Source organism: Acipenser ruthenus, chromosome 49 (assembly GCF_902713425.1).
Source record: "Acipenser ruthenus chromosome 49, fAciRut3.2 maternal haplotype, whole genome shotgun sequence".
Classification (NCBI taxonomy): domain Eukaryota; kingdom Metazoa; phylum Chordata; class Actinopteri; order Acipenseriformes; family Acipenseridae; genus Acipenser; species Acipenser ruthenus.
In genome coordinates, this window is record NC_081237.1 from 5653351 (window position 1) to 5672217 (window position 18867).

At 43.2% G+C, this 18867-nt stretch overlaps 1 protein-coding gene across 8 annotated transcripts in view; it reads left to right on the plus strand.

Annotated features, from left to right (window-relative positions):
• Window positions 1-732: 732 nt before the first annotated feature.
• Window positions 733-18867, plus strand: part of LOC117428893 (phosphatidylinositol 4-phosphate 5-kinase type-1 gamma) — a 31967-nt gene continuing 13832 nt past the window's right edge. For 5 of the 8 annotated variants that reach the window (XM_034047895.3, XM_059014849.1, XM_059014850.1 and 2 more), the window contains exons 1-6: window positions 733-1134; window positions 14508-14539; window positions 14769-14861; window positions 15288-15418; window positions 15918-16035; window positions 16712-16864. In XM_034047895.3, coding sequence (XP_033903786.3) covers window positions 1008-1134; window positions 14508-14539; window positions 14769-14861; window positions 15288-15418; window positions 15918-16035; window positions 16712-16864 — 654 coding nt within the window. In that variant the 5' untranslated portion in view covers window positions 733-1007. Of the gene's footprint in view, window positions 1135-13106; window positions 13255-14507; window positions 14540-14768; window positions 14862-15287; window positions 15419-15917; window positions 16036-16711; window positions 16865-18867 lie in introns of those variants that run through there. The other 3 variants (XM_034047900.3, XM_059014851.1, XM_034047897.3) reach the window with 2 other exon arrangements.

Here is an 18867-nt window from a genome sequence, read left to right on the forward strand (position 1 = left end):
TGACAAACCCTTGCACTATCTGGTTGGTAAGATTAACTATTGTTGGCACAGGTGTGTTTACAGTCTGGCGTAATGGAAAACTAGCTTGGACTGCCCTCTAGTGGACAATTACAGTATTTTTTTCTTCATCAAGAGGATCACAACGGCGTACACAGCTACGCGAATTTAAAAGTGAAAGACTGGTGCTTTCACTGCCGGTATTTAGCGCCAGTACCACTGTCACTCACCCCCCTTCAATGCTTGCAATTTGAAAGCAAGGACTGGAGTGAGTCAAAACTGACAATTAAAGGAAAATTAGGAGGATATTGATGGTCTACATTCTATTTTATAACTGGCGATTGCTGCTACCAATGCAAGGACATTTGATATTGAGGATTTCAGACAGTGACAAATCAATATGTAAGTTTATATCCCCTTAGCTGCAACCACATTGCGCTGTGTGGAAGAATGCAGTATAAGAGTCTGCAGGACCACACTGTCGTTTCAGATTGATATATCTGCGATTGAAGGTACTCTGCAATGATTCACACAGTTCATATACTGCAATGCATACAATAGAAACGAATGGTTAGTTTGCAAAACCGCAGCAAAGATGTATTTATTTTGAGTCGTGATTTTTGTAAAAAAAAAAAAAAATCGATGTTCACAAATGACGTCACCGTCATGCACCTTCGTTGCACAGTTGCGTCACTGTTGGTCACGCTTACCCAAGAATTCATGACGTAGAGCGCATGGAGTGCGGTGTAAGCGAGGGTCGGAGGACGGACACAAACAGAGGCAGCCGGCTTGCTAGCGCGGCGCTTCTCTGTATAATAAATAAGAACAAAACACTAGCAGATAAGCGGCTTGCATGCCAGTCCGTTCGTATTCCTCATCATTCATCGCATATCCGTCACCAAATACTAATAATAAAATAGCAAGTGATTTCTTTCTGTTTGTTTGGAGATCATCGTGTTGTTGTATTTCAACGGGGGTCGCTCGCCCTCTTCCTAATCTCGGGATCCCGAATGGAAGCGGCGGCGGCGGAGGGAGCGGCGAGCCCGGCCGAGGCCGGGGAAGCGAGCCCCTCAGCTGGGGCAGTGGCGTTTGATGACACGGAAACCGTTATCTTTGCGATGGACACCTGGGAGACAGGTACGCGCTTTCATAATTACACACATAGGGATTTTACACGCATCACAAATTTCAGATCTTTAGATTGTCGACGCGAGATTATAGATGAAAAACAGCGGGCAGGTTAATACTGTGTGTGTGTGATCTATCTATCTATCTATCTATCTATCTATCTATCTATCTATCTCGTTGTTAATAATGTTGTGTCATGATATCACGTTGGTAGGTTTAATGGATTAAGTGATCTGCCTGTGCAGCCTATGCGCTTCTGCAAGCCTCACACAGTGGCGAGACTTGTTTTTATAAATCGAGCCCAGTTTAACACAGATAAAAGGCATTGCATTGCCGTAGACTGATATTTCAGTTTGAACGGTCGATTCTGCACCGTTTACACCGGTGTGACCCCAGGCAGCTCTGCTGTGTGTGTTTGGGGTTTGCTGTAGTTTATGTAAGCACTGGCTTTATTGATTCATATACAGAACATACCGCTTCAGGCGTGAGGTGATAGTAGCTGGCGACTCGATGTTTGATGTATTCTAGTGTTTTTATCCCCAGTTTGAAGCAGATTTGATCTGGAGGAAAAATAGATGTTAAAAAAAAAGCATTTTTCTAAATGTATTGATATCCATGTGTCAATACAGACAATTGCATTGTTTTGTATACTAATTAAAAAACAAAAACATGGTGTTGCAAACATATACCCCATACTGTATTTAATCCTGCACTGAACCCAATCTGTAGTATTTTGTATTTCGCTTGCACTCGTATCTAACCCTGATGTAACTATCAACACTGTGATCTGCTCTTGAACTGCCCTGATGTCAAATCGTACTGTGTTTTGTATTTGCTCTTATCAGGACTGAAGTCATTGTATTTTGTATCTTAATTGTACTGTAATTCTTTTTATGTATTTTTTGTATACAACTGTAAGTCGCCCTGGGTAAGGGCATCTGCTAAGAAAGAAATAATAATAATAATAATATGTGCTTAATAAAATAAGTGCATTCCTTAAAGTATTCTGTTATTACTCAAGGTTGCATGCATTTGTGTAATTTCCAGACACACGAGTAAGGAAATGCAGCACCCTGGTCATTGCTTATAGATATACTTGATTAAATTGAGATAGTTGCACTTGCTTCACCAGCACTGCTGTCTGAGTTTCCTTGCTTCTCTCATTGTACCCGTCTGTTCATTTATGCTCTTTCCATGCTTCCTGCATGGACATGAAAAGCAATTTGCCCTGCAGGACTACACGGAGTGACCATGCAGTGCTTCCATAGAATATCTGAAAGGATTAGTGCATTTGTGTGGGTGTCGTTTTTGCACAAAGGTGAAGAGACTGAACCTGAGGTGATATTTTAATGCAGATCCACACTTCTCAGCATTCAGCAGCTGCGTGATTGAATTTTGCAATCATGCCATGTAGTTAAGGCTCTGTGTTAACAGGGGCATGGCAATCCATGATATATTGTACTAAAGTTGTGTATCGTGCTACAGTATGAAAAGCAGCACAGAGCTCATTGTAGTTCACCAAGAGCTCCTTGAGTGAAGAATAAGTGTTTTTATAGTGACATTAGTGTATCGTTGCACCCCTCTGTGTTATCCAAGTGTGTCTCAGACAAAACCGGACATCCCCTGTTCTATAAACCACTCCAGGGCAGGGCCTTGAAAAAGCTTTTCTATAAATGGGGCCAGTCGGTCAATGCTGGCGTGTATTTGATCTCTGTATAGTACTATATTTGTATGTATTGTTACAATGTTTGCTTTGAAAAGCCGCTTGAGATGAAACATCCTATTTGTCAGGTTGGTAATGAAACGCAGAAGAGCTGTACCAACACACTTCTAAAAGCAAACAGGCAGCAAGCGTGTAAAGAATTAAACTCACTGCCGATGCAAATTCCTTCAGCTGACAAGGGGAGCAGAAGTGCTGAGCATTTACACCTCCGAGAGCACAGAGACAGCGAACGCGCGACTCTGCTCGTTTGTTAGGGAGAGATAAGTGGATTAAAAAATGGTGCCGTCATGCATTAGTTGGTTGCCTGTGTCGAAGTATACCCGGTTTTGGATAAGGATTCCAGGGATGGAAATAAGACTCCTACTGCATAGCAGTTTCACCCTTTCCAGGTTTTCAAACGCTTGCTTAGCCACAGTGTAAAGGTAACAAGCTCAGGTGTGTCTTCATAGTAAAACCAGGAATGGATCCTGGCAACCCCAAAGTGACAAACCTGCGGTGGTAAAGGAAACAGGCTGGTTAGAAACATGGTCACCCAGCTCGGCTCGCTTGAACAGTGGAGGTACGGTGTAAGAGGACACTGCTGCTTTAAGTTGTGTGGTTCCTTTTTTCTCTAGTTTGATCTCCTTGAGAACGATGTCCTGTTGCTGGCAGTGACCCAGGGAAGGGGAGTGCTCTGCAGCAAGGAGGCTTCAGTCCTGCAGAGCTGCTGCTGCTGCTGCCTGCCTGCATCGTGATCCCTTTATTACTGTAGCAGCTTGAATCAAGCCTGGGGGAGGGCTGCTGTTTATATCTTTTCTAATGCATGTTTTATTTTCTCTTGACTGATACAAACCAATAATACCATTGTCCTCAAAGTTAATAAGAAATGGCATTCCTGATAGGCTTTTGAAAAAATCCATCGGACACAAACAGAACAATCCACAGGAAATGATTGGGAATCAGTTCCACAAAGCGTAGGTCAGGGAGGGGAATAAGACTACTATTGCATAGCAGTTTCACCCAGGTTTTAATATGAGCTTGATTAGCACCAGCGTATAGGTAGCTCAGGTGTGCCTTATTCAATTTCATAGTAAAACCAGGAATGGAGCAAACTCATTTAATCTGATGTCTGCAAACGAGTGCACTCAGTTCCAGTGGCTACGTTTGTACGTTTCCAGTAATCGCAGGTTGCACACCTGTAGCGTAAACATTGATTGTTAGACACCGCAGATGTGGCACCTAGTTTTAAACAGAAGTCAGATCACGATCAGTTACCTGATTCTCTGGGGGAGATCTCGGGTATGGAGATGGTCTGTCATCAGGAGAGGATTCAGGTAAGCTCGTCTCACTCGTGCCTGTCTTATACATCTTACCTAAATATGTGTGTAGCTGAACTTTGTGAACTCTGCTTCCACTACACTCTATCAATGTGTTGTAATGTTGATCCAGACAGCAAGGTCAAAATGTACCCCATCTTATCAATTCCTTGTTCCCACGTCCTCCGGGCTGGCTCAGTAGATAATCATATTCCCACAACTGCAGCTGGGCTCCAGTGTTCATTGTTTAGCCTTTGTTGATCCCTACATGTCTACCTAGCGATTCGTTCTGTTTGTTTTTACCTGCTCTTATCTTCCCTCTCCTCCTGTCCTCTCTCATCTGTCTGTCTCACAAACAGAAACCTGCAGCATAGCAGCACCACTGTCAGCCTGAAAAAAAAAGAAAAAAACTGAAATCTGCTGGCTGTAATTGGGTACTGATCTGTTTCATATCATTTAGTGGCAGTTATAGATGAATTAACTACAGCGTTGGGAGAAACCAGTTAACAGCAACCTAAAAAGTGTGTCATTGTTGTGAGACAGAGTGCTTATATCGGCCCACGACCGTTCAGGGATGTTTGAACAGCTAACCATCTGCGACACCGCCCTGTACACGTTAACTCCTGCTGTCTTCATTTTTAGATTGACTTCTTTGGAAAGCAACAATTAAATTGAAAACAAACAAAAAAAAAAAAACAGAACAATCTCAATTGGCATCCTTTTGTAAATTGAAGTACATGCTGGATGTCTACAAGTTTGTGGAGGAAGCAAAACCACAATGAAACGCTCGCTTCGTTGTTTGTTTGTTTGACATTTTTAATTCTTCCTCATCTGAACAGAAACGAGAAGTCGTGATACTGTAGCTTCTTTTTTTTTTTTTTTTTTTTAAGTGTACAAGAACAGCAGTACCGAGAACTGAACATTTCTAAAGAAACTGAAAATGCAAGAATATCCAGCTCAGAAGTGAAGGCTTTTATCTTTGTGTGTTTTGAACGGTAGGGCATATCCCAGTACACAGTTTAACAAGCCCATGATGCTACAGTATAAAAGAGCTTGATTGTGCAGAACTGAGTGGCTGGCGATCCCATCACAAGGACCTCATCTGCTGGGAGCTGATTCCTTTGTGTCAACAGCAACATGTTTGGTCTGTTTCCCAGCTGCTCCCCCCTCCCATTCCATTGTAAAATGCTGCACTCTTCAACTGCCTTGTGACCTCTTGGCAAGCATTCACCTTTAACCCCGGGCGGTTGCTGCTTGCCCTCCACAGTGGGCCCTGGTTCAAGTCTGGTCAAGCCAGTGTAAGAGTTTTGAGTCTACTGCATGTGGTCTCAGCCTCGTTTCCATCGGACTTCCTCGGAGCGAGCCCTGGAATGAATTCCAATGAACAGATTGCAAGAGCCCCCCTCCGGAAGTGCCTCGCCTTTCTGACCCCTCCGTGTGTCCCTGTGTGTCGAGCCGGAGGTGTCGCTGTCTCCCTCGCTTGGCTGTTTGCAATCCGAGGCTCTTTGCCTTTGTGTGGGTGCCTCTCTGCTGCTGCCTTAGTCCTGACAGATAATTGACACACGTGTCGTAAAAAGGCTTAAGTTAATTTAGGTCGAGTGACGTCAGAACAAGATTCCTCGTCTCCTGGCTATTAATCTTTAATCGACTAGGCTGGGAGGCAACCTGAGCAAAATCCCCCCCTCCCTCCTTCCACTCCAGTTTCACATGTCTTGAGGTTTTCTTTAATGTTTTTAAATAGAAATGAAAAAGCAGGTTCTAGACAGCACACTGTGTGTTTACCTCCAGGGCCCTGGATTTGACTCATGCAATTCATCATTCTCAATATTGTATTCATTAGCAAGGGTGTTTCGTGGCTCGAGTCCTCGAATAGGTGTCTTAAGTTTAAATCTGGACCTGATTCCAGCTCAGTTTTTGGTGCCCCAAAACAATTAGTTGCATCCCACTATTGTATACTCGTAGGTGCTACAGTGTGAGGACGATTGCTTTGCTCTGCCTCGTTGCATTGAGTTTGGTCTGGCTCGAGCGATCTCAGTGGCTTCTGATGTATCAATTGTATTTACAGGATACACATGCGCACACACACACACACACAGACACACACACACACTGCAATCTGATCTCTTTAGTTCCTCTTTAGGTGAGCGAAAAACAAGGCTTTTTTCTCTGTTTTGATGCTTTGTCTTTCCTGTTTTACTTAAGTATATTAAATCCTTCAATCTGTTTTGGTCCCTAGTTGAGTGGCCAACAGCAGCTTGTGTGTGTGTGTACAGATTATATAACCATGTACAAAGATGAAGCACAGTGCATTTGGTATTGTGTGTATCCTTTTAGATTTAATGTGTTTTATCTTTAAATGTTTCTATTAGTGTGCGCTGGATTGACAGCAGTCCAGATATATTTGTCCACGATACATGAATAGCACATGTGATCAAGCAAGCTTCCTTTATTTACCCTGCTACTGGAGGCAATGCCCTTTCTTTAAAAGGGATGAGGGGGCAGTTCAGTCTCCATGCCTCAAGCCTGCCCTGGACTGGAGGGAGCACCCTTTCTCTAGGGGGTGAGGGAGAGAGCAGTTCAATCTCCATGCCTCAAGCCTGCCCTGGACTGGAGGGAGCACCCTTTCTCTTAAGGGGATGAGGGAGGGAGCAGTTCAGTCCCCTCACACCTTTTCTTTGACCTCAAAGAAAGACTAACATGCACTTTCAGATGGAAACCATGGAAATGTGTCCTTTTTTGTCGGAGCAGTTTCTGCTGCAGTGTGTCTTAAAACAATGGTATTGCACTGAGGGCATGCGATTGGCAAAAAAAATAAAAAATTAAAGAAATGAAAAAGCAACATTAAATAAAGCCTAGCATGCACTCCTAATAAGAAAACCACATGTTTCATATTGCTGTAGGACTTGTTGAGTTGACATCACAGGGTGGCGTGGGTAGAAGTGACGTTGCTGTCACGCGGCCTAACCTCTAGAGTTTACAACCGCCTTACTGGAAATGTCAGGGCTGTAGTTCTGCAGGAAATGTAGCTTTAAAAGCCAAGCTGTTTTCTTCTCCTTTATACCACAGAACCTGTTAAAGACAGCATGGCCGTGGCTTCCATTCTCCCCATGGTGCCACTTTTCATTAGCAGCTGATACTCAAGAACACAGGGTCGTAAGTAACTATGGCTCCCGACTACAGCATTATAAAGGGGAAGCACTATACTAGTAATAATAATGGCTGTGAACCCCAGTGCTGGATGGCCACTCATTTAGACATACAAGTATTTAAATGCATTTAAAAAGTCCATGTGATTTTTCTGACAAGAGGCTGTGTGGTCCAGTGGTTAAAAAAACGGGCTTGTAACCAGGAGGTCCCCGGTTCAAATCCCACCTCAGCCACTGACTCATTGTGTGACCCTGAGCAAGTCACTTAATCTCCTTGTGCTCCGTCTTTCGGGTGAGATGTTGTTGTAAGTGACTCTGCAGCTGATGCATAGTTCACACACCCTAGACTCTGTAAGTCGCCTTGGATAAAGGCGTCTGCTAAATAAACAAATAATAACACTATGAAGTAATTGTTGCTGTTGCAACAAAGTGGATGGTGGTGGCATGTCATTGTTTGGTCTTGATCTGCATGTATTATTCATCCTATACCTCGGGGAGGGTTATGAATACAACGTTTAAATAAATAATAAGAATCTAAAGTAAAAGCAACCGTGTTGTGTCAGTTTGGAACTGCCAGAAACTCATAAAAAAACATGCCACGCCTCATGACCTTTTTAAAAAGTTAAGGGCGTGCATTTCCTGGTAGCCACAGACTGGGGCGCATGCAAGCATATACAGTATAGTACATTATAATACACAGCATATAAAACTACATATAATTAGAAGGCGTTTTGAAAGCGAGGAGGAAACTGGCCATTTGGATGACCTGATCCAGCCTGTCGGTACATTTCAAACCCTGTTTCGTGCACCTCATTGCAACAATAAGAAAGTTAAGATCTTTTTATTTTGTGTGTTATGCCTTGTGCCTTGAAGGGTTACCAGCGTCGGTATGCGATGTGCCTGCTTTTCAGAGTTTATTTCAAAGATCTGTTTTTTGCTCCATACAAATACGCCCTTATATGTACAGTGCAGTACATTTCTGAACAAAGAAAACAAAAAAAACGTTTCCATCCCAAGTATGAGCGAGAGCATAACATCGCTGCCCTCGGAGGGTGAAGCTGTTTTTAGCTCCCAGCCTGAAGGGACTGGTTGCTGTAACCTGCTGAGGCAGGAAGGTCCCAAGCCTGGGCTGAACCAAGGACCGTGTGGGTTGTCCTGGAAGGTAAACCCACCTGCACGCTGCAGCAATGGGAGAAGCCTACAGCCAGTCAAGACTTAACGGCTGCTACCATGGGTCATACATAGGGGGGTGCTGTTGCCTACACCTGTATAGCTACTGTATATACCTGAGTAGAAATGCATATAAATCCCACTATTAATGCTTTGGAGTAAAAAAACATCCACTGCAAAAGCAAGGGAATGCCAGGGAGTAGGCTAATGCAATGGTTCATAAATAGGTATTGCTGTACAGGGATGGGAATACTGTAAGACTCCCATTGCATAGCAGGTTGATCCAGTCCTTTTTCCATTCCTGCAAAGTCTTGTTGCTTAATTTACCCTGTGTCTGTAGTGCTGCTCCCATCCTTGTGGTTCTTTTTAGGAAGTTTCTGTGTTTGCAGTAGGTAGGTGTGATGATTCTAGAGGGTGAGGATTGTGTTGTGTGATTACAAGGGGAGGTAGGGCGGTGTTGTTATTAGTCACCTAGCATCTTTTTAATACGGCATTGACCCATATAAAATCAGAGCTGGAAATAAGACTCCTATTGCATAACGCTTTCACCCATTCCAGCTGTACACATGAGCTTTAGCAGCCCCAGTGTATAGATAACAAGTTCAGTCTAAACTCCTAGCAAAACCAGGAATGGATCAGGCAGCTATGCAATGGGAGTCTCAAAGAATGATCAGAAACACAAATAATAAAACCTTAATTATGTGAGGTGGAACAGACTGGGGGAGCACAGATTGCTTTCTGGGTGAAGCGATTTGAATGAGCCGTCTCGTAATCATCTGATTCCTGGATGAACGGGAGCCCAAAGAGACGCTGAGCTAATCTGCGCCCTCGTTCCCATGTGACTGGTCGTTCTCAAGCTCTGTGGACTGAAACGCTCTCTGTTTTTATAACCCTTCTGATCCCAGGATGCTTGATTATAGAGTCCTTAAGTCACCCTGTGCCTTCAGCTAGTCCTTTTAAATATCTTGCAGTGGTAAGTAACCTAAACTTAATGACCAAGGTGTGATTTTAACTTAAATTATATAATCGTATAATTATATAGTATCTCCACATTTACAAGTTTAAGCCCTAGAATGTCTTTGGGTGCCTGATCTGATCTCCCACTGCTATATCCTATGAGCATCCTCATTCATTACAGGGATGGAAATAAGACTCCCATTGCATAGCAGTTTGATCCATTCCTGGTTTCACTATGAGTCACACCTGCGCTTCTTACCTAGACACTGGCGCTAATCATGCTTGAAGTAAAACCTGGAATGGTGCTATGCAATAGGAGTCTAATTTCCATCCCTGCATTATACTATCTAAAAGGGTTAGATATATGCCATCAGGTAATGCATTTCCAATAGAAATAAATGCATGACAAAATGTCAATGCTTAGATGTAGGATAGAGCTCCCAGTGCTACAGATCTGCAGGTGTAAGAGCAACGAAGGCAGTGCCGGAAGTTCCCAGGGGAACTGCTAGAAATAGCAAGCAGAAGCTGCCAGCTTCCATAGCTGACCCATGAGAAACTTGAAAAGAAATATTTGGTTGCTGCTCTTTGTCCTACAGTAGTTGCTTATTTTCTTGTTTATTTGATCCAGTGTTCGTTTCTGTTGCCTTGTAAGATGAACAGTGCTGGGGACCCATAACTGCACTTCAAAATCCTTTTAGATGTGTATCCAAAATGCAAGGAGGTGATACTGTGCTCCCACGCTGTGCATCTGTATGCATACCAGCTAGGACTTTACAGCTGTGAAGTGGGACACAGCTGGATTAGGATTCATAGTGCATTGTGACTTCTGTTTACAGACCTCTCGAATTTGTACTGTTTCTTGCTGTAATCCTATATCTGGCACAGGTGTTGCTACACTGTGACCTAAATCCATGCCTGGTTTGGAGAGCGAGACGTGATCACTGTGCAGATATTTCAGGGAATTAATGAATGAAAGCAACTGTGCTGTAGCATGCACAGTCAGCCATTTCAGCTTAAAATAACATTGTCTTTTGCGTACAGTAACCTTAGGAAAGCTTTGGTACTGTATTGACAACAATGCATAACAAGGTCAATGCAAATCATAAGGTAGCGAGTTAAATTATATCTAGTGTTTGTAAAAGATCACTTAAAGGGAAGGATTCTGGGAAAAGGTGGTGTTGGAAAATGAATAATTATGATGTTCAAGCTTTTCGACATGACTAAAGAGCGATGCCCTCGGTTCAAGCGGAAGGCTCCTGTTTCCGGTACTGTACGTTTTTAAGCTGCAAGTTGATCCATGGCCTGCTTTCTGTTTGGGGATGACTCTGCTTTTCTGTGTCTCTTGTTATGTGAAAGAACACATGTAAGCAAGCTCCTGTACTCGTTTCACAGCCTGTCTTGTATTCAGCTGTTTGCTGGTCTATATGCGGGACTTTTGTTCGATTTGATCAAATTTGACAGGAGGGGGTTAAGTGCGATCAGTGGGAACACGGTGAGATTAATCAACACAAAGGGGTCTGTTTTCAATCATCTAAACAGTGGCATATCGTAATACCACTGCTCTAAAATGTACATGGATGCATATTTATATTGTGATAGAGGGATCTCTCATTTGAATGGCGATACAAGACTCACTGTAGTTCTTGAGTGAAGAATAAGTGTGTTTTTAATAGTTTTTACATTTAACTTGTGTCTTAACAGTCAATTTAATCTTCTGCGTCATACACGTAGCCATCAGGACCATTACATATATATCATGATTCATATCATGCCATGACCTGCACATTACAATATGTATCATGTCCTGACATTAGTGTATCGTTGCACCCCTAGTAGTTGGTTCTGCCACTGATTAGATCATTACAAATAGACTCCATAGTTCTGGTTTCAATAGCGATGCTGGTATAAAGGACTGGTATAGCACATTAGACTGTTAGCTGGCTATCCTGGTTTCCCTACTCTGAAGAAACAGGCAACAGGAGAATGAGTGTCTGTGCCAGGGATGGAAGTAAGACTCGCATCGCATAGCAGTTTGATCCATTCCTGCAAAGTCTTATCATTTAGCAAGACACACCTGAGTTTGTTCCCTAATCCACACTGTGGCTAATCAAGCTCACAGTAAAACCTGGAATGGGTGAAAGTGCTATGCAGTAGGAGTCTCATTTCCATTGGGATGTTGTGCACTGTGGTTGAACACTAAGCCACCCCTAATGTAGTATTCATCGCCCCAGGAGAATGACTCTGTACGAGACCGTGTGCCTGATGAAATGAGCAGGCCGAGGGAGGAGATTGATTTTTGGCAAGCACTGGAAGCAAAAATATGCCCCCCACCAACAAAACATCCGTCCACTAAAGAAACAACTATTTCTATCACTCAGCATCCCACACTTTTAGTGCATGCACCAGCTTTCAGCTTTGTTGGTGTCATTTTTAGTCTGATGTGTTTTCATTAAAAAAAAGAGGCTGGAGTAGGTGAAAGTGGAGCGGCTGTCTGCTGAGAGAGAGACGACTGTGTTACTGTGGAGCTGGTCTCATGCAGAGCCTCGTGGATCTGTGTGTGTGTGTCTCTCTCTCTCTCTCTCTCTCTCTCCTCTTGCCACACTATATCTATCCTATCTATCTACATTTGTCTCTCCTGTATTTATTCGTTTATTTCTCATTTATATCTATAGATCTCTCCCATCTTTTTCCTTCTCTGTGTGTCTCTCTCTCTCTCTCTCTGTGCTAGAGCTACACCATGTATCTGTCTGTCTATCTGTACATTTATGTTGTATTTTCATTAGTTTATTTCCCCTTTTATCTATAGATCTCTCATGCTTTTTTCCATTTCTCTCTCTCTCTCTATCTCTCTCTCTCTGTCTCTCTGGTTCAGTCTTTGTCTTCCTCTAGTATTCCCCCCTGCCTCCCTCCCTCTCTCTTCCACACACTTTTCCTGCGAGTTTATTGAATTGGCAAGATTCTCGGCAGTGATAACAATTACCATTATTGATGTAACAATCTCAGTTTTCAGTTCAGTTTCCTGTAGACAACGTAATGCCTGGTTTTTCCCAGTGGGCCATAAATGAACTAACGTCTCTGTGAATGTTAAGGTTTGAGTAGCATTGACATACAGTTTAATGCACAGGGAAGTTACAGGAATCGCATTTACAGGAGGTTGCAATGGGGCTGCCAAGATGGAAATGATCAGGGAGATGCAGCTTTCATATAGTGCAGAATAGAGAATACTGTACATGACAGGGGGTTCCAGTTACGTAACAGATCAATCTGCTCGGTTAAGCAAAAGTGTGCACTACATATGGCAGGTCTTGACCCAAACCCCTGTACACAAGTCTATATATTCCGTCACGGTGTACAGTGCGTCATATTTCAGAACACAGTAACAGCCTCTTAAAATGAACATGCATTAGATTTACATAGCATCTGGAGTGCACTTGACCGAGACATGCCACCCTGTCCTGTCTGCCTGGCATCAGCCCCACCCCCTGTCCTTGTTGCTACCCACGCTGGAGCCTTCTGTAGCAGGCATGTGGCCCCTGATTGGCTGCTGGAGTCTGTTCAGTGCAGCTGATTGGCTCGGAGTGCCTGCTGTTTAGCCTGTGCTGCATGAAGGCTGGTGCTGCTCACAGGGATTAGATACTGAATCCAATTCAGGCTTCCTTTTCAGGACGGATTCACTCACGCCAGGAGAGCGCTGGGGCAGTGGCAGCTCTTACAGTCGCAGGCTCTCTGTTGCTTGATAGTTGTGTTATTTTTTTATTGTCCTTTTGTTATCTTTTCGGTTTATCAATGAGATTTTATGAGGTGAACCCTGAATTTGATACTATGTCGTTCTGTACAGGTGGGTGAAATCAATGAATGCAGTTTTTTTTTGTGTACTTTCTGTTTTTCTATCATTTTATTTCTTTTAAATAGTGAGTACAATTTTAATTGGAGTGTTCTAAATGTATCTGCTAAAAGGAAAGCATTGTTTATGTTTGATTTCATTGTATTTTTTTTGTGTTGGTTTTTGAAGTTTGGTGTATATCGTGGAAGTGTCTGTGCCGTTGACAAGTATCACACTTTTTAAAAAAATTAATATATCTAGAGATCCTCATTCCTATTAGAGAACTGCTTAACTAACTGTGTCACCAGTTATGACCTGCACAGGCCAATAGTGCAAAGAACAACCAAGCCAGGGATAGAAATACGACTCCTATTGCACAGCAGTTTCACCCATTCCAGGTTTTATTATGAGCTTGATTAGTCACAGTGTAAATGTACTGTAACAAGATCAGGTGCGTCTTATTGAATCCACAGTAAAACATGGAATGGATCAAACTGATATGCAGTGGGAGTCTTTATTCCCATCCCTGCAAGCAGGCATGCATTAATGAGATCAATGTTTTAAGTACGAAACTCAGTTCATGTTAAAGCTTTCTGACCAGACCCTCCGGTGAGATCACATTCAGTGATTTCATCCTGTGTCTCTCCTAACAGTGTGTCTCTTAGTCCTTGACCTCTCTGTGTATTTATGGTAAGTAGCTCTTTTGCACTGTTGGGTGCAATGCTGCTTTGCCTTCTTCTGAACAGCCCTGTGTTGTAAACCCCACTGTGCCTCGATTTCTGCACTGCTGTAATAGCGCTGTCTCGTTGGGGGACGGCGTCTCTTGCACGTCGGTTGTATTTGCATTTTCTCACCCAAGGTGGAATTTCATTATCGCCTTCACAGTCTCCCGTCGCATTCCTGCAGCACCGTTCTCTCTCTCCAGGGGCTCGCTGCTCCAGCTCTGCGTCGGGTCTGTGGGAAGCAGATGGGCTTGTGTGTGCAAGGATGGAAATACGACTCTGGTTGAAGCATTTTCACCCATTCCAGGTTTTAATATGTGCTCGATTAGCCACAGTGCATAGATACTGTAAGAAGCTCAGGTGTGTCTTATTAAACTTGAAGTGAAACCAGGAATGCAATGGGTCTTATATCCACCCCTGCGCTACATACTGTAGAAGTGGAGGATTTGATAGCTTTGACTTGTAATGCACAATAGCCAAGTGGCTACACAACTCTGATCAGAGCAAGACTTGATAACTCAGTTCTGTTTGTTCTTTCTTTTACAGACGCTGCTGGTAAAAAGGTATTCATTACCGAGGTAAGAGAGCTCCTGAACAGCATGTTCTCGAACCCCCGCTGTGAAGACTTTCAGTTACAAACTGTTTATTGACTTTTATATTTCCATCACTGCTGCATTATGTGTTTGTTGTTTCCTTGTCGAACGCTCCGTAGTGCTGAGCTCAGAAACACTAAAAGAAACTCCAGGAATTCAGTGACAAAGTGAAAATTCCAATCTCTCCTTTTTCCTTTTTCCGTTCTTTCTCCAGATGTCGTCCTCTTCGGGTCAGCTGGGGTCAGCCCCCGGGAAAAAGATCGGCCATCGCGGAGTGGACGCGTCGGGAGAGACCACCTACAAAAAGGTAAAAAACAAACGAACAATAGCAAATAAGCACAGGCACGTGCACGCTACCACTGGAAGAGCCTCCCTCCACGAGCAGAAGGTGGTATGCCCTGATGCTCCATAATGAAAGCTTACCATGATAACTATGAACTCTAGGTTTGCGGTTTATCAAGCTTGCACTGTGCATTTATTTATGTAACTAGGTAACAGCCCATAACCGCTGAGGTCATTTTTAACTGGTGTTCCCAAGTGGCAGTTGTCATGCTTTCCTACACTTCCTGTGCTTTTGCCTTGTTAAATCTATTGACTGGACAGATCTACATTTCTGTGTATCACCTGCCTGTTGTAAGATCTTTGTCCTGAATACTGTAACCCTTCAGTAAAGAAACTATAGCGTGGCGCTCTCTCTCTCTCTCTCTCTTTCTCTCGCTCTCTCTCTCTCCAGACCACCTCCTCTGCTCTCAAAGGAGCCATTCAGCTGGGGATTGGCTACACTGTGGGGAACCTCAGCTCCAAACCAGAGAGAGATGTGCTCATGCAGGACTTCTATGTTGTCGAAAGCATTTTCTTTCCCAGGTAACTGTAGTATTATTATTATTATTATTATTATTATTATTGTACACCTTCACTAGCCCTGCACCTAGTTCTGGGTTTCAAAACCACCCTCAATTAACTTTTAAATGTAATTGTTCCTCCACTATAACTGCGTGAACAATTCTGAACTCAAGTGAGACGTCACGCTGTGTTAAGTGTGATCATTTCAGAGTAGGTTTAGCAGGAGCCTGATTTGTTCAGACTCCTGCCACCTGGTCATTTCAATAACATGCTGTACCTAAACAAGGGGAGTTCTGAAACCCAGGACTGGACGCGGTGCTGCTGTGCATTTCTGACTCCTGATCTAGTTTTTGCACACTTAATGAATTCTCCATTCGTTCAGATGGCATGTGTGTTCAGTGATGTTACGAAACTAAAGAATAACAAAATTCCTTAATGCATACTGTACAGAGACCAGCGCAACACATGCAGCTCCTGGCCTGCCTGTAATGCGTCTCCTCTCCTTTCCTCTCCTCCCCAGCGAGGGCAGCAATCTGACGCCAGCGCATCACTTCCCAGACTTCCGCTTCAAGACCTACGCTCCCGTCGCCTTCCGCTACTTCAGAGAGCTGTTCGGCATCCGGCCCGACGACTACCTGGTAACGAGACTCCTCGCCCCTCTGTGATGAGTGCAGTGAATGCAGCATGTGGGACTGCGCTGGCACCTGATGGAAAAACAAAGCAAACTAGGATTGTGATCACGCACTACGCAGGAAAAAAAAAAAAAAACACATTACAGAATGCTTATGGACTCCTCAGTCCAAGCGTGTAATAGACCCTGCAGTGAAATTCATCATCCGTCTTCCACGTCGCCTGGACTGGAGACATTTCACTGTTTTGCCTTGTTTTATTTTGAATTTTTCAAGCAGCCAATATACATTATATAAATGAGTTCAATTTGTTTACACTTGAAGTTTTCAATCTTGGATGCAGCTGGTGTCTTTTTGTGTTTGTGTTTGTAACTGTGTGTGTGTGTAAATAGTGGACAGTATCTAAAGCAGAATCTCAAGAGGTAGGAATGATGGAAATATATCTTGTTGATTAATTACGAGATAAATGTGTGGAAATAAGACTCCTATTGCATAGCAGTTTCACCCATTCCAGGTTGTACTATGAGCTTGATTAGCCAGTTAACTGGTAACAAGCTCAGGTGTGTTCTATTAGTAAAACCAGGAACGGATCAAACTGTTATGCAACGGGAGTCGTCTTCTCATCCCTGGTGTGAGTGCATGATTTAATAAAGACTGCTGTTGCCGGTTCCTCTCCCCCCCCCAGTATTCTCTGTGCAACGAGCCCCTGATCGAGCTGTCGAACCCGGGCGCCAGCGGCTCCCTGTTCTACCTCACCAGGGACGACGAGTTCATCATCAAGACCGTGATGCACAAGGAGGCTGAGTTTCTGCAGAAGCTGCTCCCCGGATACTACATGGTGAGTGGGCCTGCCGTTCTACTGACTGGAGCACCTGGGGATCGGGCTGGGGTAGTGTACATCCGTGCAGGGGACGGATATTACAATGTACAGACAAACGCTGCTTGAAATGTATTCGGTGGAAGAAAAAAAAAGATCATTCGTTCATATCAAAAGACATCATGCAAAGAAGGTCGACGCAGTGGTAGATCTTGAGGTTGTAGGTCTTCTGTTTGATTGCTTAATTGATAGCTTATTAAGCATTGGTTTTAGCATTGACCTGATTGCTGGTGCTGTGCTGATCATTTTAGTAACCCGTTTTAGTGATGCATGACTAGGTGCAGGGCATGGGGATCACACACACGTATATAGATAGATAGATAGCCTCTTCGGTCACAATTTTTTTTTTTATTGAATTTTTTGAAATTTGAAAACCAGTTTGTGTGAACTTAATGGAGTTTGAGAAGTTGCCCTGCCAAAAAAGAACATATATGATAAAATAGATAGCAAACTTAACATGGTACAATTTGTGCACACAGTCACTGAAGGCGATTTTATATAAGTACGTTTTATAGAAGTGTTATAAGGAATATCTTTTTTAAATTCACAACACAGAAGATAGATGATGGACAACAAACCAGTCTCGGTGTCGCTGGTGCCTTTCCCCCTGTTTCACATGTCCCTGAACAGGTCATTCTAATTGCCTTGACTAAACGAGCCAATTGGTCATACACAGTCCAGCAACTTCTCCCTGTAATTTGATTAATCTACGTGCCTTTTGAGAAGGCTGGTTTATGATATCATGCACGCGGGGGGGGGGACACAGGGGGGATTATATAACCAACGCTGCCCAGGGCATGCCGAGCAGGGGAAGAAACAAAGAAACATGTGTTAGGATTTTGCTGTGGTTGCTTCTGTTTGTTCCAGATTAACCCTGGGTTTGTTCCTTGCACAGTAGTCTCAGAGATGACATTGAGTGCAGTGTGTTTCTCTCTCTCTCTCTCTCTCTCTCTCTCTCTCTCTCTCTCTACGAAGCGGAAAGCAGCACTTCTCTCTATCACTGTACCTGGACCAAAGAGTAAAGGGTGATGGAAGGTGATAGCAAGTGACACGAGTTCTTGCATCTTGAAAATCTAACTGTGTGGATGCGTGAAGCTGATCATAGGTTGCATGCTAAAAATAAGACGACAACGTGCCCTGTAATATTAATACAGTATTAATAAAAAAATAAATAAACTTAGTGCTTTCAGTTACATATAACCTAGTGGTTGTCTGGAACCCTGAACCACTGAGAGTGATCACAAACGCCATTACATAGTAAAGGAGATTAGAGAGAATTCAAAAACCAGCAAGCGACTCTCTATCCAAGGAGAATCAGGATACTCATCAATCACTAGAAATACTTAATGAAGAAGGAAAGCAGTTGATCAGCCTAAAACTCATTATTTTCATAATTTAATAAAAGTTTTCAGTTTGTCAATTACTTTATTATACAAGACCTTTCTCTGCCTCATTTGGGACCAGCTGTCTGTTTTCAGACCCTTTCAATTCATTGGGATGTACACTGCACTTCAACCAAGTGCATTCTGTCTTGTTTGTTAATACCAGAGCAGATTTATTTGAATGTTTTTAGAGCTTTATTGGCTTGGCTGCATTAATGACGTGCAGAGATTTAATGAACAGCAGGAGTCTTGGCGTTTTTAACACCCCGCTTTCCTTTGTTCTGAAATCTTACCAGACGCCAGCCTTAAGGAACTCTTCCTGAAAACAAGCCACACTTTGTAACTCTGTGCATTCCTCCCTGGTTGCGCTGAAATGAATAATATGGCTCACAGTGCAGTACAGTTCTTATCCCACTGAGTAACAACACTGCACAAACCAACAAAGGGCGAGGGAGAAGGATCGCTTTAATAACATCACTGTGCACGGTGTTGGAAACATGCATGCACCAAGATGTTGTTTCTGCTTCGTTCCTCAATAGGAATGCTTGGATTTATTTTGTTAATGTCTAAAAAAAACCTTCC